The sequence below is a fragment of the Heterocephalus glaber genome, unplaced genomic scaffold (assembly GCF_053883595.1).
Source record: "Heterocephalus glaber isolate CG9 unplaced genomic scaffold, H.glaber_assembly_v1.0 deba00000347, whole genome shotgun sequence".
Classification (NCBI taxonomy): Eukaryota; Metazoa; Chordata; class Mammalia; order Rodentia; family Bathyergidae; genus Heterocephalus; species Heterocephalus glaber.
In genome coordinates this window covers 22996877-23018439 of record NW_028258143.1, presented here as the reverse complement: position 1 = coordinate 23018439, position 21563 = coordinate 22996877, and the positions used below count along the sequence as shown (strand labels likewise).

Sequence of the window (21563 nt, the reverse complement as noted above, 5' to 3'; positions counted from 1 at the left end):
TATGATTCCAACCCCACCAGTCAGCAGGCTGATTTAAGTTTTTTTCTGCAGTGTACTTTATCTACACCTTACTCTGCTGTGCCCTTCACCAGCTACACAATATGACCCTTGTTACCCAAGAGCAAGAGCTTGCTCACACATCTCCCTGACTAGGGTCTCTCCCCATTAATAACATGACACAGGCAGGATTTGAAAGGATGGCTGTCTGGCTCCAAAGTTGCTCCCTCCCTGCTTCAAAAAACTGTCCTCCAAAGTCTATCATTTGAAATCCAAACTCCCTAACCACTCAATTTAGGCTTTTCTAACCTTGCCAGATTTTTCCCTCCACTAGAGTGAGTGATATCCCCACCCTCATTAAATGGGATATATTTCTGCTTTGGTTTCAATATTCTACCCACCATGACCTTCTTCTTAGTTCCATGCTTTTCTAAGTCCTACTTCACTTACGAACTAGATCAAGCTATAATGTATATCATAAATTCCAATAGCAACCATTCACGAGTTAATTTAGCCATTACGAACTATTATTACAACATTGTGTCTATTATTGCCTTCAATTTTAATTTATAGAAAGGAATCCTCATACATCACTGTAGGAATAAAAAATGGTGCAGTAACTTTGGGAAACAGGTTAGTAGCTTCTTAAAAAGCTAGACAAAATTACCATTTTTACTGTGTGTAGCAGGGCCACACTTCCAAACCAGAGGATGTTTGTGTAAGAATCTCCACAGCTCTTTCCCCCTCACACCATGATTGGCAATGGCTGAGCCTAGATAGGGGCAACGTGAAGCAGATCCCCAGCTAATCTGCAATACAAAGGGACCAAAAGTGAGAGTGTCCCGTGACTACAAGCTCTGGAGTCCTACCACAGCACAGCATAGCATAGCATAGCACGGCCAAGGCGGACAGGTAGTCCTGGGCTCTCAGGCTGTGAAATTATGTATTTTAAATCTCTCACCCGAAATCTTCCTAAGACCCTTTATTCTCCTGGTCTCTGTGACAAGCCACTCTTCACTCTTCACTTTCTCTGCCAACCTTTCAGATCCTTTCTCTACTTCCTTATGCATTCTATTCCTTCTACCTCCTGGTTAAACAATGCTGTTGACCAATGTTTGTCCTCAATTTGTGACTCACCTTTTATTCTACCGGGAGAATTTGTCACTTAGAATTTTCTCACCTACCTGCTCCACAAGCATCACAAATCCAACGCATCCACAAGCAAAGGCTTCAGCTGCCCAGCCACTGTGGCGCAGCATTTCCTCCTACATTTCCCACCTCAGTTAACAGCACCCACTTTTTCACCCAGGGAAAGAAACCTGGCGGGGACGCTGGTCACCTCTCCCTCGCTCCATCCTCAAGGAGCCAGCCCTGGCAATTGTATCTTAATCATTTGTTACCGTTGTTACAGCCTAGATTATTCATTTTTGCTCATTTAATGTTTATTATACTGTATATTAAGAAAATTTATTTCAGGCTAACGAGAAGTCTTACTTCAGTATCAGACATGGCAATGATGCTCTATCCAAAACAAATAGTTCACTTCAGATCAAGAAACAAGCAAGCTGTAATTTGTGAGTACACAACTTTCATAGTGTCTTATGTCTTCAGCCACCTGTATGAGTAAAGGTCTCAAAACACTGATGAAACTATCCTTCATTACTTATATTATCATTTAACACAGAACAAATCCCACCAAATACTTACGTCTTGTTTTCTTTTTATACATCCATGAAAAAACAACCCTTCCTTCACCTCTACATTTTCTAACCTACTTTATTTTCTAAAACTGATAAGAGTAATTCTGGGGGCTAGGAATATAGCTCAGGGTAGAGCACATGCTTACCATGTGCAAGTCCCAGGGGTCAATCTTTGGGACCACAAAAGAAAAAGTTAATTCTGCTGTATGAAACAGCATGGTATCGCAACACATTCAGCTCAAATACTTCCCCAATCAAGTGAAGTCCCATCAAGGCAGATCACACAATGTCACTTGCAGTTTATAATAAAGCATTCAACAATGGCTGGTATCTTTTGGTTAGAGTAATCACTACAAAACACATGCTTATCATTCCTGGGTTTTCAACCTCAAAAAAAAGTAAAAATTTATTCTCCACACAGAAGAGTTTTCACAGCGGCACCCTAAGTTACAAAGACCAAAAAAAAGCATTTTATTGCTTTACAAGCCAGCAGTGAATATAACTGAATAATTATAAACACAACACTTCTAAATTCTCAAACAGAACTGAAAACCAGAATGTGTTCCACTTAAAAGTGGGTTAAAACTGAAATTTCAAGAGCCAGGCAAGGTGGCATGCCTCTGTAGTCCCAGCTGCTCGGAAACTGAGACAGGAGGTGACTTAAGCCCAGGAGTTCAAGAACAGCCTGGACAAGATAGCAAGGCCCCATTCCACCAATCCTCCCCTCCCCCAAAATCCACAACTTCTGGCAAGAACTTTACTGCCTGTATCTGATCATTAAAAAAAATCCTTTTATACTCAATCCAGGCAATGCTATTACTGCACATTTTAAGCAACTATCCTAAGCATTTTTAACAACCTAACATCTTTTCTACAAACTGCAAAAAGAACTGTCAAAAAAATTGTTCTAAAAGCCAAACATGCAAAACTACTCATGCCTTTTTTCCACTTGTTTCCTCAGGATAAAAAAATGCAGTCATTCCTTAATTTGGTGTGGTCAAAGCTATGAAAGCAATGGCAAATATCCCATCGCACAAAGAGGAAGCCCAAACTGGTATTAGGCAAGAAACAGTAATATTTTTGAATACTTCATATTATTCTGGAAACATTAGCAACTTCCTTTCAGAGAGTGCCAAAGAACTGTGAATTAAGTCACCATTGTACGGGTGGGCATGCTATGCAAGTGCTCTACCACTGAGCTACAACCCAGCCTAAGTCACCATTTTAGTAATTTCAATTCAACAGCAAGAGTTACATGGCAAGGTCTCATTATTATCTGAAAGTGGGGAGGAAATGGGGGCACTAAGAAAAAATTTTAAGCTGATGTTTTATCTTTCTTCAAGACCAAGCATAACATTATTCTTTAAAAACATACTCACTGAGGTATTGCTAATTAACACGTAAGGATAGCTTTATAGTCCCAGACCAATTGGTCTAGCTGGCTGCTAGGGAAAACGTTTCATAGATTAAGAATATATCACATTAAGTGTCAGTTCAAGATGTGTGTGAAGACTATTTTAATTGCTGCAACAGCAGAATGTTAAGGCAACATCAGAAAGCAGAGGTGTTTTAGAACATCAAGCCCAACTCCCCACCTGGTATAACCAATTAAGATGTTACTAAATCCCGTAATACAAAAATCTTCCAAAATAATCTGTTGGAGCTTGATTTTGCAATTTAATCTTTTAGATTTTGATGGCAGTGAGAAAGAAACCAGGGCTATAATTCCCTTGGCAAAAAATTCAACATCTGATTTACTCACAAAGCTTAAAGTAAGGAAGAAAAAAGTATGTTCTCTTTGCTTGTCACCATCCTTTTTAATTACCTATTTTTATACTGTATCCAGGCTACACCTGGGAATGGATGGCCAACGTGAATATAGAAAATATTAAGTGTCACTTCTGGAAGAATCACAGATGACACAATAAATTCTCAATCAGTACATCAACAGTCAGAGTAAGCAAGAAAAGGACTTTACCAAGAAACTGACATTTACACTCTTTGACAAAACTGAAATACAACAAATTACAGAGCAAATTCACCAAAACAACAATGAAAACTCTGTCCGTGTAAAGGCTAATTATTTTAACTCCCAAAAGTGTTTTGATTCTGGTACTCACAGCACACAACTGATTAAGAAAATAAAGCACAGTGCTTAGCAACTGGGCATCCTAACTACGGAAAGAGGCACTCTGTGCTCACCCATCCCTGGCAACTGCTGGGTCAGCAAGGCCAGGAGCAGGGAGAGCCTCCTATTTTTCAACACAAGCTGCTGCTGTTTCCTTATTGAAGCCCCGGATGGAGAGATCATAAACCACCTCCTCTACTTTCTTCACATCATACTTCAAGCCATCATAACGCTTCCTCAGAGAGTCGTTTTTCAGGTTGAGAAGGCGGAAACCGGAATCTAGCTCATTGATGAAGGTGGAGATGTGCAAGGGCCGGGAGTAGTCTCCAGCAGTCACACTGTTGACAGACAGCCTTGACTGCACAGGAAGAGAAAAACGGGCATTACAATGTGGCTCCTCTTTAGCATCTTCCCAAGTCACAACAACTAGAACCTCAAGCTGTGACAGCTACTCTGATGTTCTCAGCTCAGGGCAGGTGTAAGACAGCCAGTACGGAAGCTTCTTTGAAAAGACTCTCATGTGGAAGGAGATATTTCCTGTCAAATACAGGTTTAGTATGATTAATGTCTTCTAAAATTTCTGTAATGTCTTAAACTGGCTACTGTACCATAAAGTGTGTTAAATTAGGAAGCGTCAACTTTACAGCTCATCAGCTAATGTCCAGAAGAAAGAAATGTCAGGGTAATCACAACAGCTCTAACTTCTTGAATCTAGAAATGATCACATTTCTAGAGCTCACTTGCTGAGCTGCAACTCCAGTCACCTAAAATCACTAAGACACAGGAAAAGAAGCTAAACTTAATTCAGTCCAACACTGTCTTGAACAACAGTAAGACTAATTTCAAGACCCAACTCAAAATTCCTCTTCACCATAAACCCCCCCACTTCCAAGCTTCCCTAATCTAACCATTTAATGCATTCACAGCATATGTGGTATTAAAGACACCTCACTTTACACTTACACTGGTAAAGGGTTAGAATTCAAGTTTACCGGTCTGATATCTCCAACAAGCCTTAGGCAAGTGGTATAGCCTGCCAGTGGGCCCCAGTACCATTTTTCCCTACCTTCCTCAGTCCAAATTCCTCAAATTTTCACCACCTACATGCCTGCCCCAATAGACTCCACTTCCTCCCCTACCAACAAAGCACTAGCATTGGCGCGGCGGGGGCGGGCAGTGCTAGAGATGGGACTCAGGACCTTGCACATGCTAAGCAAGCACTCTATCACTCAGTTGAATCCCCAGCCCCAAGGCACTACAATGTCAAATATGAGCTGTGCATAGAGCTTGAGACAAACATCCTTGAAGTGAGGATCCACCCTTTTTACCTAATTCATCTATTGTGGAATGAAGACGTGAATCATCAGAGACACAACAAGTTTTGGAGCATGAGAAAGAAACTACAAGCTAGAAGAATACAGGGCCAAAAAATTAAAGAAGCACTATACTAGCCCTGGAATACTTTCTCTTGAGCAAGACTAGGTGTACTTTGTAAAGAGCCAGAGAGTAAAACATGTTCACTTCAGCAGTTTCACAGTCTGTCACAACTACTCAACACTCTATTGAGCTTTCTTTATTCTGTAAAATTATTTTTACAGAAAAATTTCCTAAGAGGGATTCAGGGAATGAAGAATAAGAACAACTTAAAAAGGATAACAGTATCTTATACAATTATATAAATTAGCTATTATCTAAAATCATTACATGAATTAACACACTTATCAGGAATACATGTCTTGTCAGTATATTTAGAGGAAGAGGTATTATAAACTTTTAAAAATTCATAGATTAGGCACAGGAGTTCATGCATATAATTCCAGCTACCTGGGAGACGAGGCAGGAAGAGGAACAAGTTCAAGCCTAGTCAGGGCAACTGCTATGGTTTAGATCTAAAATGCCCCCTGAAAGTTTCCAGTTCAGTCACCTCCTGAAAGGTGACAGGATCATGGGGCACTGACACTCATCACTGAATCAGTCCACTGTTGAGTTCAGAGCTGACTGTGCTGTCCAAAGGCGGGATCTGGCTCAAAGAGGTTGGTCACTGAGGGCAGACATGGAAGGGCATATACTTGTTCCTGGCTCCTCCCTTCTCTCTCTGCTTCCTGGCTGCCATGATGGGAGCAGCTTTCCTCTACCAGGCCCTTCCATCATGCCATTTCTGCTTTGGAGCTGTTCAACCATGGACTGAACCCAGGGAAACTGTGAGTCAAAATAAATCTCTCCTCCTTTAAGTTGCAACAGGAAAGCTAACATAGCAACTTACTGAGACTCTGTCTGAAAAAAAAAAAAATTTTTACAAAACTGGGATGTATGTAACTCTATGGTGGAACACATGCTTAGCATATGCAAGTCCCTGAGTTCAATCCCCAGTACCTCCAAAAAAATAAATAAAATTATATATTAGTAAATGTGCACAGCTGTCATCATTTCAACTGGCATTTCTTTGATGCCTATTAAACCATAATGCAGTCATGACTGACAGATGATTTAAAAAAGAATTGAGAGGGCCGGGGATTTGGCTCAGTGGTTTCGCCGCCTGCTGCGCAAGCACAAGGACCCAAGTTCGATTCCTGGTACCAAAAAAAAAAAAGAAAGAGTGAACTATTAGGGCCAGGGATTTAGCTAAGTGGTTCTGCTGCCTGCCTCGAAAGAGCAAGGTCCCAAGTTTGATCCCCGGTTGAAAAAAAAAAAGAATTGAGGCTTCCTAAGTTTTAGTACCCATTTAAAAATTAGTGCAAAGCATGAAGATTAAGAAAGCATGCAGCAAATTACTGAGTGTCTTACCAGTTCACTAGCAAGAATTAAAACTCCTGAGAGATAATCTTCTACATCCAGATGAAAACCTTTCTCTCGATCTGGTTCAACTAAAAAATACCAAAATAAAGGCAAAATCATGATGTGAATGCAATTTAAGACTAAGAATATAAATACATATTTATATAAATACAAATACACACGCATGCACACATGTACAAAAAAAAAATTCTTTCAAAGTAAGTGAAGAAAAGATAAATCTTTACTGGCTTCATAAGATGTTCACACCTTTGGCAAGTAGACCTCAACGAAGACTTTGCAAGCATTTAACCAAAATTCAATTTTTACTTCTAGTCCCTCTCAAAAAGTAATGCCAGCAAGAACAGTACCTAGTTATGTCAGAAAACATCCTTCTTGTTAGAAGATACAAGCTAAAGCAGTTTCAAAAGAAGTCATGAAATCTGTATGCTTTTTTTGTTGTTGTTACCAGAGATTGAACTTGGGACCTTGCGCTTTCGAGGCAGGCAGTGGTACCACTGAGCTAAATCCCCAGCCCATGAAATCTATACACTTTTCCAAATAGTTATACAGACACATGCAAAGTGAGAAGAGCAGGCAATTGTTAACAAGTAGTGACTCTAAGCAGCTACAAATAGGTGTTTGTTATATTATTCTTTCAACTTTTCTGGATACTAGAATTTTGGGAGGGGGAAGTGTTTGAGATAGGGTCTCACTATGTAGTTCAGGCTGGCCTTGAACTATGTAGCCCAGGCTAGCCTCAAACTCGCTGAGATCCTCCTGTTTCAGCCTCCCAAGTGCTGGGATTACAGACATGCTGCCACCATGCCCAGCTTGAAAATTTTTTAAATTTTAAGCGAAAAAGAAGCACCTACATATAAGTGACCAAGCTACTCTTTTAGATTTTGTGTTTCCAAGAAAAAAGTTTTCTATTTAGTTTTCATTTATTTTAATAGAAAGTACAAGCAACAGCTCCTCCCACCAAAAACTAAGCTATCATGCCTGATTCTGTAGATCCCACCAATGGAGACACTTACTGCCAAGAATTTCTGTAACTGCTTCTCGGGTCACTAGTGTTTCTGTTTCCAAATATACAACAAATGCTGCCAAGAAGACCAAGCGCTGCAACACAAACCTCCAGTGCTCATGAAACCTGCAGGACAATAAGTATATTTATACTGTGAGGTTTGGGACCTTCAAAGATGGGTTCAGTACAGTCATATCTAAACAGCTTGGAAATGGGATACTTTCAAATAAAATCTTATGTAAAATCCTACTACATAAAACATGTAAGAGTAACAAGATATTCAAACATATCAAATGGAACAGGCATGGAATTTTACAAGTTCAAACTGGTAACATTTAATTATCAGTAATAATGAGAAACACAATCTAATTTTGATGATTATGAAAATTTACAATTAAAGATTATGAATGACAGGACAATGTGCTTAAGAAGTTTAATCCAGGGGCCAGGGATTTAGCTCAGTGGTTCCACCGCCTGCTTCGAAAGCACAAGGTCCTGAGTTCAATCCCCGGTACCAAAAATAAAAGAAGTTTAATCTGTAAGAATAATGATACTGCTCTGAGAAAAATAAAACTTTGCAAGTAAAGACTGATGCCAACTATAATTGTGTATCAGCCTCCAAATCCAACCTATCCCTAGACTTCAAGTTTAGGATATCAAGAAAATCTTGACTCACAGAATTATCACTTGCAATCACTAAACAGAGGACTTTAAAACTTAGGGTACTACTGGTCAGTGAGGTGAGTGCTTACAATCTCAGCACTCAGCAGGTTGAGGCAGAGGGATCACTTAAACCCAGGGGTTCAAGACTAGTCTAAAACATTATCTAAATACTATTATGTCCTTTGGCAGCAAAATTCAATCTCTGAAGTGAACCTCAACTGGATAGCCAGACACAGTACATGCCTGTAATCCAAGCTACTCAGGAGACTGAAGTAGGAGGATTTCAAATTCAAGACCAGCCTGGGCAACTTAGCAAGACCTTGTCTCAAAAGTTAAAAAATGGCTAGGGATGTAGTTCAATAGTACAGCACTTGCTTAGGATGTACAAGGCCCTGGGTTCAATCACCAGCACACCCACACACAAAAAGAAAACCAACCTCAACTCCATATATATACTGCCACCTAATCTTATAATCTTTCTAGCAGTGGTGGTAAACCTACAGCACACGTACTGCAGCAGGCTGTTTGTTATCACTGAAAGCTCTAAAAGGTTCGCTGTCACTGCTTTATAGCATAAGCATAGTTCACTCGATTGCATAGGAAACTTGAGTATAGTAAAAAGATATTCTAAATTTTGATCTTCAAACAACAGATACTTTCTTAATCACTTTTTCACTGCACAAGTAATGCACGTTCCTTAAAATTTTTTTCAAAGTAAAATGGAGAAAAACAAAATTATCAGTTTTGTTGCCACCATTAGCATGATTCTTTTTACCATTTCTTCTACACACAGAGATTTTTATTTAGTGATAAGTAATCATTCAGTATCTGTAGTTTTTCTTCAGCTGTTTTTTAACCTAATATTACAAAATAATGCTATTTTTCTTACAAACCTGTAATACTGTTCGGCAGGGAACTTGGTCTTCAATGATGTTAGATGTGTTTTCACTGTCCCAAAATGTTCTCGAGCTTTCAAACACCTCTTTGGAACTGACCACAAAAGATAATCAAACATAATAATTAAAAACTTAGCAAATTTCAAATACAGTTCTTGCTAAATCTGTAGTCTACCTAAAAATTAGCTAATTTTTTTTTTAATCTCACAACCAAATACACATCTTGGCTGTCAAAATCCTACACCTAATTTCCCTGATTAACCATACTGAAAAATAAAAACTCCCTGAAAAGGTGTGTTAATAAAGACACTGGTAATTTGTAAGGTGTCATAAATAACTCCATCCTTAAGAGGCTGCACATCAGTTGCTTTCCTATTCAGTCCTAAGAAGATGCCTAAAGTTGGACTCCTAGCTCCCACATTTGGTCAAAAAAAACTTTTACCAATTATTCTCTATCAAATGAACCAACTCAGAGTAAATGACTTGCTGCTGACAACTATAAACTACATTGTATTTCTCTCCATCTGAAAATAATTTCAGTTGTTTTAGCTATCATATATTTTACAACATAGGTTCCATGTCTAAACTTGATATATTTGACTCTCATTTAAGGGGCTGACCATAACTTCATTAGAGAACATTTTACACTGGCCACCTCATATCTACATATGCATACAATAGTTATTCAATCATTAGAAGTTTGGATTCAAACACATAAGCTGGGTGCAGTGGCCCGCACCCATTTACACAGGAAGCTGTGGTGGGAAAATCACTTGCACCCAGGAGTTCGAGACTAATCTGAACAACATAGCCAGACACCATTTCAAACACACACAGACATATACACACATATATACACACACGCACGCGTGCACGCACGACCACCAAATAAAAGTTGTTAGATATGTAAAAGTTATTAAATAACTAATTAATGTCAATACAATTCCATCACACTATAAAACATTCCTATTTAAACTACATTATTCAAAAGTAGAAAATCAAAACACATTTTAAACCTATAAAATGATTAAACTAGTACTACTCTAATTTTTACTCTACATAAACATAATGAACATTTATCATAATAAAATCATTTAAACTAGGGATATCTTCTGGATGAAACTCAAATAAGAGATGAATAAATCAGATAAAAGTTTACTCAAAGAACTTACTGTCCTGAAACCCAGCACCCTGATGGACCCCTTGCAGTAGAGTTAAAATCTCTCGAGCTGTTTGTTCTAAACTCTGTACAACTTTTCGGATTTCCTAGAAAGAATTAAAAATTAAAGTCAGACAAAGTCAACATAATCGTTATCACAGACTCATACCAATCACACTAGATAGCATAATATATTTAATCTACCACTTTCATATACATTCAAAACACTAAGGAGCTTCACAAGGACTGAACCTGTATTAAAAAAAAAAAAAAGGTTTGAATTCTGATTTTTCCACGGATTTCCTCTATGAGACCTTCAGAAAGTCACTAAAAAGCCTTAAAAATTCTTCTCACAGCCTTCGAAGGATACTAGCTACCCACCCACCCCAATTATCTAACCAGAACACAATGACTAGAATACATAACCATGTGAATGCACTTTATGATATGAAGAGTTAAATGCAACACAAAGGTTGGATATTTTCCATTAATTCATTTTACAAATACTCAATGAGTATATTTATGTGCTCAGCACTGTATAAATAGGGGTCCTTTCCCTCGGGCTCTCTGGCATATAATGGGAGACTTTAAAAAACCATCAAAGTTATTGAAAGGTTAATGTGCTAAAAGAAAACATAACAGAAGAAGCCACTTCAATTGTGGGGTCAAGGAGACAAATACGAAATAAGGATTAAAGGAACAGGAAAGACGCAAATTCCCAAGAAGCGAACAATACATGCAAGAGTCCTGGGACAGGAAACTATCTGGGGCAGTAGAAGAACAAAAAGGAGCTGAAGTGTTCAATAAGAAAACATAAATATATTCCTTTGTACGCATACATACCCAAGAGAAAATACCGTAAAACGAGACTTGAGAGAGACCATGGGGACTACACTACAGTCTGTATTTTTATCCTATTTGGGATGGAAAACCACGGGACAGTTTGAAAGAGGGAAAGAGTTTGAATGAAACGTGCTTTTAGGACAGCAACAACAAATACAGGAAATATGCACTGGCTGAGTCCTATGCATTAACCCAATCTTCGACATAAACAAGTGCTGAAAAGGAGGAAAAGTGACACTCAAAAGAGGCAAGTGATGCTGAGAAGCCGAGACCCATAACACAGAATCAGGACAGAGAAGCAGAACTGGGGGCGGGAGCGGGGGAGGAGAGGCGCCCTAACCTGAAACTAGAGAGGAAGCAAACCACCCTCGGAGGCTTCTCCACTGCCCTAGAATGAGCGACGGTGGAGGGCCAGGCGGGGGCCCCCAGCTAGGAGGGGAAAGAGTATAAGACGAAGGGGGCTCGCCTCTCGGATGTCCTGTTCGGCAGCCAAAAAGCCCTGCAGCTCCACGAAGATCTCGCTCACAGACATGGCTCCAGGTACACAGCAATCAGCCAGTGTGGCGAGAGCTACCACAGAAGTGCGTCCCACAGGCAACCGGCGCAATCTCTTCCAGGCGCCGCCGCCGCGTCCACCCGGCTCTACGCCACAGCTGTCGCTGGGGTCCTCCGAGGCCCCCGGCGCGCAAGAGGCCAGGCTGTCCGGTGCACTGCCTGAGGCGCCGTGCGCCGAGTCATGAGCAGAGACTGGCGTCCAGAGGCCAGCGAGGGGAGAGTGGGCGGGGCTTCGGGCTGGTTCTTCCGGATAGGCATCGCCGGACAGCCCCGGAAGGGGGCCTTGAGAGCACGTGGGCCCGACGAAGGAGGGTTAAGGGGCGGTATCCGCTGATACGCTCGTGTTAGTTCTGTGCTGTGGCGGGTGGGGACGGATTGCTTCATGGCAAAAAAGAGTGTGCATAAAACGCTGGCAGAAGAATGTAGAAAGAATGCAGTCCTCATGTAGAAGTAGAGGATTGATGCATTGGTTTTTGCAAAAATTACTCAAGGAAATAAAGCTACGTGTAGGACTATGTGAGTAGAGGATGGATTAGGAGCAAAATTTTCCTCCGTGCACATCTCTTTAATTTTAATGCCTTTGTATGATTCTCTTACGTGTTTTTTAATTAACTTGATTTTTAAGCGTGTGCCATGAAGTTTATCTTCTGCTCAACTAATACCTAATTCCTCTTCCCTGAGGCAAGCACTGTAAAAGTGTCTTGTTTGTCCTTTAAGAAAGTGTAAATAAGGGTTAAAATGAATAATTGATAATTTGAAATAGGAAAAAAGGTCCAAAGAGGTAGGGGGTGAAGGGAGGGGAAGGGGAAAGGAAAAATTATGAGAAAAGAGAAAAATGGAAATGATGTCTCTGTAAATAGGGAAGGATGGAGGGGGTGAAGGGCGCACAGGTAATGGGGAAAAAATAAGAATCAAGATACATCATGTACAGGTACAAACATCCAGTGATAAATGTAAATGTATTGTATACCTAAAATGTACCAATAAAAACTTAAGAATTAAAAGTTATTTCATACACCTACCCTGCAAATGTGTGTGATGCACTTTCCAAATAAATTTAAGATGTTTATCAATCAAATGACAGGGTGTTGCTTCTTTTGTGCCATCCAAATATTATTCCTCTAGGTGAAAGACGTTTAATTGTCGTAGTCTCGTAGTCTTCTGAAGTTATCTGATAAATGAAGTAACTGGTAACAGAGAGATTGACTTGTCTGAGGTCTTGTGTAGCTAGGCAATAAAGCTAGGAACCAAATATTTCATCTTAGTCCCAGTACTATTAACGTCTCCCACGATTTAACACTAATAGTTACTAAGCTGCTTGTAAATACCTTATCTAACTTGATCCGCACCAGCCTAGCTTGCTGCTAGAAACCTGTTGTAGCAGCTTGTCCAAAGAGGAGAGTTTTTGTTTGTTTTGGAATTTTTGCCTGTGTACCTCAAACATATGTGCCATTTTGCGTTCAAAAAACTAGGGCAGTAGACTCTCATAATATACATGCGAAAGAGAGTGATAGCAATAGGAACTTTTGGTTTGTTTTTTAGTTTTTGTTTTATTTTGATGTTGGCTTTTTGTAGGAACTATGATTTATTGAGATATAGTTTCTGCCACACGTTTTTAGCACTTTTCTTGTTTTATTTTTTGTTTGTTTGCAATACTAGGGATTGAACCCAATGCTTTCACACTGAGCAACAGCCCTGTTTTCATTCTTAATTTTGAGACAGGTTTTGCTAAATTGCCCACACTGGGTTTGAATTTATGATCCTCCTGACTCAGCCTCCCAGAGTGCTTTGATTCAGCTTCTGTATGTATTAACTGACTTCAAATCCAAATTGATTTTCAAATTCTGTAATTCTGTCTCCGTGCCAGCTCAAACACACTTTCTAAATTCTAGCAGAAATAAATCTGCCAAATAATTTTTCCCCTGAAAATATAAGGTGTTTTCTTAAAACAAGGAAAAGAACAGCAAAATGTATTTTACGCCTAAGGCATGGGATCATTAGATTCCTAATGTGTTTTTCTAAGCATCTCCTAAGGGTATCCTCTCCTGTCAAGTCAGAATTATTAATCCCTATCTATAAAAGGTAGGAGGACTAGGGCCAGGTGGTACCCACCTGTAGTCTCAGCTGCTAAGGAGGCTAAGGACTGGAGGATCTCTTGAGCCCAAGAGTTTGAGGCCAGCCTGCACAACATGGAAAGACTCCATTGGGGTTGGGAGGTAATAAAAAATGTATGCAAAAGATTCATAAAAAATGAATCTACCATTCTAGGGACCTCATATAAGTGTGATCCTTTTGTGCTGGCTTATTCCATATAGTGTAATGTCTTCAAGGTTCATTCATGATGTAGTGTGTCTCAGAATTTAATTCCTTTGTAAGGCTGAATAATACCACATTGTGTATATCAATGATCCATCAGAGGACATTAAAATTGTTTATTTTCACACATGAGGTTGGAGCCATGCCCTCCTGGATGCTAGCCAACCCTTCTAGACAGAGTTACATCCCCAGCCCTTTTTGTTATTTTGAGACAGTCTTCCTAAGTTACCCAGGCTACCTTAGAACTTGTGATCCTCCTGCTTTAGTGTACTCAGTAGTTGGGATTACAGGTATGCATGCCCAGTGAGTTGTTTCCACCCTTTGACTGCTATAAATAGTGCTGCCATGAATATAAGTGTACAGATAATCTATGGAATACCTGCTCTCAATTCTTACGGGTATATATTCAGAAGTAGAATTTCTTGTGTCATATTGTAAGTTCTATTTACATGTTTGAGGAACTATCCTATTTTACACAGCTGCAGTACCATTTTACATTCCTACTACCAGCAGTATACAAGTGTTCCAATTCCTCCACATTCTCCATTTTCGTTTCCCTCCGCCCTCTTTCTCTTCCTCTCTCTCGGTTTATAATAGCCACCTTAGTGGGTGTGAAGGGTTATCTCATTATAGCTATGATTTTCATTTCTCTAATGATAAGTAATATTGAACATTTTGTCTTGTTTATTGGCTATTTGTATATCTTCTTTGAAGAAAATGTCTGTTGAAGTCCTTTGCTCTTTTTATTTTTTTATTCACTGATCTTTGAGATGAGCCATGGCTGTGTTGCCCAGTCTGGCTTGGACTTGGAATCCTCCTGCCTCACCAAGTGGCAGAGATTAGACATGTCCCACTGCTCACTCTTTTCCTATTTTTTAACTGAACTGTTTGGGGTGTTTTGGTGGTGGTTGTTGAGTTTTAGGAATTCTTTTCATGTGATTTACCACATGTAATTCTTTACGTGTGATTTATATTCTCTACCACGCTGGGGTTTGCCTTTCCTTCTGTTGATAATGTCCTTTGATACACAAAGCTTTTTAGCTTTAGTGAGTTCAGTGTGCTTATTTTTTCCTGTGTTGCCTGTGTTTCTGATGTCATCAACAAGAAGTTATTGCCAAATCCAATATCATAGAGCTTGTCCCCTATGTTTTCTTCTGAGAGTTTTACAGTGTTAGGTTTTAAGTTTAGTTTTTTGTTCCATTTTAAGTAATTTTTGTGTGCAGTGTATTTTTGTACTGTCCTTGTCTGGTTTGGACATTAGGATAGTGCTAGTACAGGGCACACACTCAGATCCCCAAAGTTAGGTGTAGAAAGATGCCTGCTGAAAGCCTTCCTTAACTAAGAGAAGCAACTTCTGCAAAATGAGGCTCCCGTAAATTTCTTCTCCGGGGGAATTTCATAGCATGAAGAAGACTGCAATACCACTTGCACTGACTAAACAGTTATCATAATCCCTTATCTACTGTTCTGCCCAAAATTCATTGTCTTTCCCCAAAAAATCTATTCTTTCCATAAAAACTTTGTCTCCCCACTGTTGTCCCTACTCAGTTAGGTATATAAACCTCACACTTTAATCACTTAGCAAACTAGCCACTTTTTTGTTAACTCCAGCATATATACAAATAAGTCTTTTAGAGAAGTTTTCTATTAAAAGAAAAAAGATTAATTAGGTCCTGTTGGTTAGTGGTGGTGTTGAATTCTTCTATGCTCTGCTGATTTCGTTTATCTTTTGTCAGCCCTCATACACTGAACAAAAGAAGTAAAGTTTTTCCTCCTCAAGATAGATCTTTTGCAAATGGGAAGGGGACTAAAATATGGGGATGGTAAGAGGGGAGGAGGAAGTAAAAAGAATGAAAATGTGTTATGTACATGTACCAACCCCCCACACCGAATGTAATCATTATATACTACAAATGTACTAATAAAAATTTTAAAAATAGTTTTTCGTCCCCAAGACTACTTTCATAAAATGAACAGGCAGGTGTTCCTTCTTCCTATATTTTCTGCAAAATATTATGCTCAGTTGGCATTAGTTCTTTAAATGTGTTAACCTGGGCTTGCAGTTTCTTTGGGGGAATTTGAGTTGCAAATTTAATGTCCTTAATATTCATAGTGCTACTCAAATTATTTAATATAAGGTGAGTTATGGTAGTTTGTGTTTTTAAAAAAATGTGGAGAGTTGGTCATATTATCTCCTTGTTATTTTTAATGTCTGCAGGGCCTGGATTACCCTGTTTCATCCCTAATATGAAAAATAAATTTCTCTTTTTTTTTCCTTTGTCAGTCTTTTTGGTTTATCCATTTCATTAATCTTTTAAAAAGAAGTGCCTGTTGGATTTTCTCTATTGACCTACTGCTTTCAATTTCATAACTTTCTGCACTTATTGCCTTCTTTCTGCTTGCTTTTGTTTTATTTTGCTCTTTTTCTAGGTCATTGGGGTGGGAGCTTAGATTATTAAGACTTACCCTCTTGTGACGGGAATTTAGCTCAGTGCCACCATGTCTGCCTCACAAGTGCAAGGTCCTGAGTTCAATCCCTGGTACAAAAAAAAATTATAGATTTGTCTATTTCTCCTTTCACTTTTGTCAGGTTTTTTTCTAGCAGTTTTCACTTCATATACAATATTTTATGGCTCTATTCTTGATATATATCTAAGATCCCTATGTCTTCTTGGTAGATTTAGAAACCTTACTTTCCTGTGTCCCTTTGCTCTCTTTTATTTATAATATAATAAATATTCTCTCTACATATAATTTTAATTACATCAAATATTATAATTTTTGTGTCAACAGTCAAACAATTTAGAAAACTCAAGAAAGGGAAGGTCTATTGAATTTACCTGTTTTGTTGTTTTTGTTTTTTGTGGCAGGGTCTCCCTTTGTAGTTCAGGCTGGCCCTGAACTCACTATGTAGCCCAGGCTGGCCTTGAACTCAAGGTGATCCTTCTGCTTCAGCCTCCCAAGTGCTGGTATTACAGCTGTGTGCCACCACTCCCAGCTACCTTTTTTTTTTTTTTTTTTTCCGTTTGAGACAGAGCCTCACTTTGTAGTTCAGGCTGGCCTCAAACTCACGGCAATCCTCCTGCCTCAGCCTCCAGAGTGGTGGGATTACAATGTGTGGCACCACACCCACTTGAATTTACCCATATTTTTGCTTATTATGTTTCCTCCCAAGTTCCAAATTTTCTTCTACCCATCTTTCTTTCCTATTTAGAAAATCTTTTCATCATTTTCTTAGAGTACATTTGCTGGCAACAAAGTCTTACAGTGTTTCTTCATCTGAGAATAGCTTTGATTCCCTTTCACTCCTAAAGTACATTTCCCTGTGTGTGGTCTTGAGTTGACAGTTCTTTTCTTTCTGCTTTTGAAAAGTATCAAGCAGCTTCTCTGTGGACGCCATGTTTCTGATCAGAAATCTGTCATTCTAGTTGGTTTCCTTTTTCTTATGTGTAAGATGTCTTTTTTTTCTCTTGCTTCTTTCAAGACTCTTTAATTTTCAGAAATACAATTATTATTTGCCTTGGGTTGAATGTCTTTGATTTTATTCTCCCTAATGTATGTTTACCCCACATCTACATGTTTGTCTTTTGCCAAATTGTTTGAGTATTTTTTCTTCCTTACTTTCTTTCTCCTGTCATTCTGAGGCTCTAATGACAGTAATGTTCGATCTTTTGCTGTAATCTCACAGGTCTCTGAGGCTCTGTTCTTTTTCTTTTTCTTTTTCTTTTTTTTGTACTGGGGATCAAACTTGGGACCTTGCGCTTGCAAGGCAGGCAGCGGCACCACTGAGCTAAACCCCCAGCCCTCTGTTCATTTTTTTTTTTTTTAGTCTATTTTGTCTCTGTTCAGATTTGTAATTTGTATTTTTCTTTTAGTTCACTACTTTTTCCTTTCTGTTCTCTATTCTGCCGAACCATTGAGCTCTTCATATTATTCAATGTATTTTTCAATTCTAAAATTTCCATTTGGAACTGCACATGGTCTTGCACACCTATAATCCCAGCACTTTGGGAGGCTAAGGCAGGAGGATCTCAAGTTCAAGCCCAGCCTAGGCAATATAGCATCTTAGCAAGACTCTGTCTATAAATAAATAAATAAATAAGTTGAAGATGCAGCTCAGTGTGAAGACCCAGTGTTCAGACTCTACTACCACAAAAAAGTTCCATTTGTTTATATCTCCTATGTTATTGCCAAGACTTTGTTTATTCACTAAGTTTATGATTTTTTTATTCATTTCAAGTATGTTCATAATTGTTCATGAAGAATTTTTATCATAGTTACTTTAAAATCTTTGTCAGGCAATTCTAACATCTCTGCCCCTCATATTGCACCTGCTGAGTCCAATTCGGACTTCTGTTTCAAAACGCCAAATACAGAACAGCTTATAGATAATGGAAATTCATTTCTGAGGTTTTTGACAGCTAAGATTTGGGCAACATCAGATTCAGTGCCTGGTGAGGACCCACTTCCTGGTTCATGCAAGGCCATCGGTGCCCAATGGAAGGGGCTTGTGAGTTCTTGGGCCTCTTTGACAAGAGCTCCATTCATGGGGGTTCTGACCTTGTGACCTAATCACCTCCCAAAGGCCCCCCTCCTGACACCATCACTTTGAGGGCTAAGATTTCAACATGCTAATTTGGGCAGGGACAAGGAATATTCAGACTAGAGCAGCATCTATTGATTATCTTTCTTCATTCAATTTGGAAAATCCCTGCTTCTTAGTATGACAAGTGATTTTCTATTGAAACCTGAACATTTTTATATGTGACTCTGGATCTTATTTAAGCCTTATGTTTTAAATGGCTTTCTCTGCTACTGCCATAGCAAGGGCTGGAGGGCACTTGCAAGGCTGCCTAGTGGAGGTGTAAGACAAAGTTCCTCACTTGGCCTCTATTACTACCCAAGGAGGGGCTCCTCATTATTCCTGTGTAGGGATGAAAATACTGTCTCTTCACACGGTCTCCCCTGGCACCACCATTACCAGGAACTGACATCATAAGCTGACAGAAATGAGGATTCCTAGTGTCTTGATTAACCTTCTCTGATGCCATCATGGCAGAGGTTGGAATACCTCCTTAGGCCTCATGAGGTTGAAAGTTTAGGCTCTCCACTCAGAATTTTCCAGTACTTGGGCAGAGTACAGGGCACAGCTTTTTGCTATTGTGTTTAGCCGGAGTAGAGACAGTGTCAAAAGTTTTGTCTTTCTAGGCTGTCACTTTCTTGCTCCTTTGATTAAAGAGAACAGACTTCAGGGAGATCTATTTTTCATCTCTACCTATGAGTATGTCTAGGTTGCTGGCTTCTTCAGTTTCAAGTTTGAGATACAAGAGACAAAAATTAAAAAGCAAGTAAACACACTACCATATCATCTCTTAGGCCCTGAGTCCCCTAGACCTACTTTCTCTCCACCTTTCAGAGTCTTATGTTTGAGTTTTTGTTTTGTTTTGTTTTGTGTTTGTTTTGTTTTGTGGGTGCTAGAAATTTAGCAGTCTACCACTGAGCTACATCTCCAACCTTTTTTTTTATTTTGAGACAGGATCTCACTAAGTTGACTAGGCTGGCTTCAAACTTGCCATTTTTTCTGCCTCTGCTTTTCGAGTAGCTGAGATGACTTCAGTGTGTCACCACACCCAGCTTATTTTGTTTTATATGTATAATGTCTAGTGTTTATAATTGCATTTAATTGGAGGATTAGGGAAAACCTACCTCTAAGACATCTTACCAGAGTAGAATTCTCCCTGAAGATTTGTTTTTGGCAGAAATTGACAAGTGTGCAGAATTCTGAAAACCAGGCCCTCCTCCAGGAAGGTTCACCATGAGCATTTAAGAGGGACTGTGATGAAATCAAAGGGCACTGACTGATGGAGCTCCACTCTCCCTTCAGAAGCCACTGAACAGACAAAGAGGCAACTTGGAGTTCCTACTTTTCAAGAGTTAATCTGCTGTGTTTAATGGGCAGCTTTATGAACTGAAGAAAACTTTAGGGCATTCCTCCTTCTCAGATCAGCAGCACCTGGGAAATTTGATGAATAGAATCTGGGATGCTGCTGTTCAGAACAAGGATATTTGTGGGTGTAAGATGCTTATAATGGCAAGAGTGTTGGGCTACCTGAGCTCCTCCGCAAATATGAAGGCTGGTCCCAGGACCATGGGGCACTGTGGCCTTTTCCAGCTCAACAGACACCCTGAGGCTGACATAGTCTGTGGACCAGCTGGGCTTTGGCTGATGTAGACTGAATGGAGCTGGTAGCTCTCTGTCAGCTGAGCTGGGCTGAGCTAGACTCCTGTAATTGAGCGAAGTTCCTTATTGTGGGGGGAGGGTAATGAGAGGGTCTCGCCATAGAGTCAGGCTGGCCTTGAACTCATTATGTAGCCCAGGCTGGCCTTGAACTTAACAGCAGTCTATCGGCCTTACCCAGCATTACAGGTATGTGCCACCATGCCCAGCAAGCAAAGTTGCTTTTGTGACTGTTAGAGAGCTTTGCATCACTATAAAAAATATCAGAGATTATTAGTTTATTAAAAGACAAGGTTTATTTTGCCTCAGTTTTGGAAATTGAAGTCCATGGTTAGCCCCATCCTTTGGGCCTATGGCAAGACAGCGCATCCTGGTTGAAGCACATGACAGAGCAAAGCTGCCCACCTCATGGCTAGAATGTGAGAGACAGAGGAAGAGGAAGGGTCTGGAATCCCATAGTTCTCTTCAAAAGTACACCCCATCTCCTACGCATTCCACCCCCTTCCATTAGTACCATGGGCTGGAGACCAAGCCTTTCATGCCTAGGTCTTTGGGAACATTACAGGTTCAAACTGTGGCAGTGACTCAGGTCCAATATGGTTTGGGTCAAGTGGGCTTGTCCTTGCTGACATTTGACTCTGTGTTGTGCTCCTTTCTTCCTCAAAGTGGAAACAGCAAGAAGGCCCAACAGTGCATTCCCTGGCAATTAGAGAGGCCCAGTCAACCAAATAAGGAGAGTTATCCAGGTTGCCATATAGGCAGTAGTTGGACAGGCAAAAGTGGGTGGAGATAGTTCACTTAGTGGGCCACTGTGGCACATTCAAGGAAAAACGGGAGTAGCTTCAAGTAGGATACTGACGGTGGGCAAATGGAGTACTCCCCAAGATTGCAACTGACAAGGCTTTGCGCTGGTGGAGGCCATGAATGAAGGGACATTGATTAGAAAAGGCACTCCCTGAGGACAGCATAGTTCCTCTAGCACCAGATCACATCAGGTGGATTTTACACCCCTGTATCCCCTGGGCCAAAGGCTTTGTGCAGTGCACAGACATCACATGCATTTGCAGCCTCCTTGTTCCCAGCCCAGCCCAGCCCAACAATCAAGAGTCCTCAGAGAGCAACAGTCAGGATGTATTCGGGTGTTGTGACAAAGTCCTTGGTGTGTTTAGGGAGCAGAATGAATGTGAACATCATAGTTAAAAGTCACAGAGGGAGGCAACATCTCCAGTAAGGCCTTCTCAAACCTCATCAAGAAAAAGATATTTTCCC

General features: G+C 39.9%; 1 protein-coding gene across 2 annotated transcripts; it reads right to left on the bottom strand.

The window, feature by feature from the left end:
• Nucleotides 1–3186: 3186 nt before the first annotated feature.
• Nucleotides 3187–11983, bottom strand: Tsn (translin). Of its 2 annotated transcripts, XM_004836025.4 has the most exons (6): nucleotides 11652–11983; nucleotides 10356–10449; nucleotides 9181–9277; nucleotides 7635–7750; nucleotides 6610–6689; nucleotides 3187–4183 (listed from the first exon to the last, which is right to left on the bottom strand). In XM_004836025.4, the coding sequence occupies exons 1-6, from the start codon at nucleotides 11715–11717 to the stop codon at nucleotides 3950–3952; spliced, it is 687 nt and encodes a 228-aa protein (XP_004836082.1). In that variant the 5' UTR covers nucleotides 11718–11983; the 3' UTR covers nucleotides 3187–3949. The 2 variants fall into 2 exon arrangements, with proteins under 2 accessions (XP_004836082.1, XP_004836083.1); XM_004836026.4 differs by lacking the exon at nucleotides 6610–6689 and having other exon boundaries at nucleotides 11652–11861.
• Between the last annotated feature and the right edge of the window lie 9580 nt (nucleotides 11984–21563).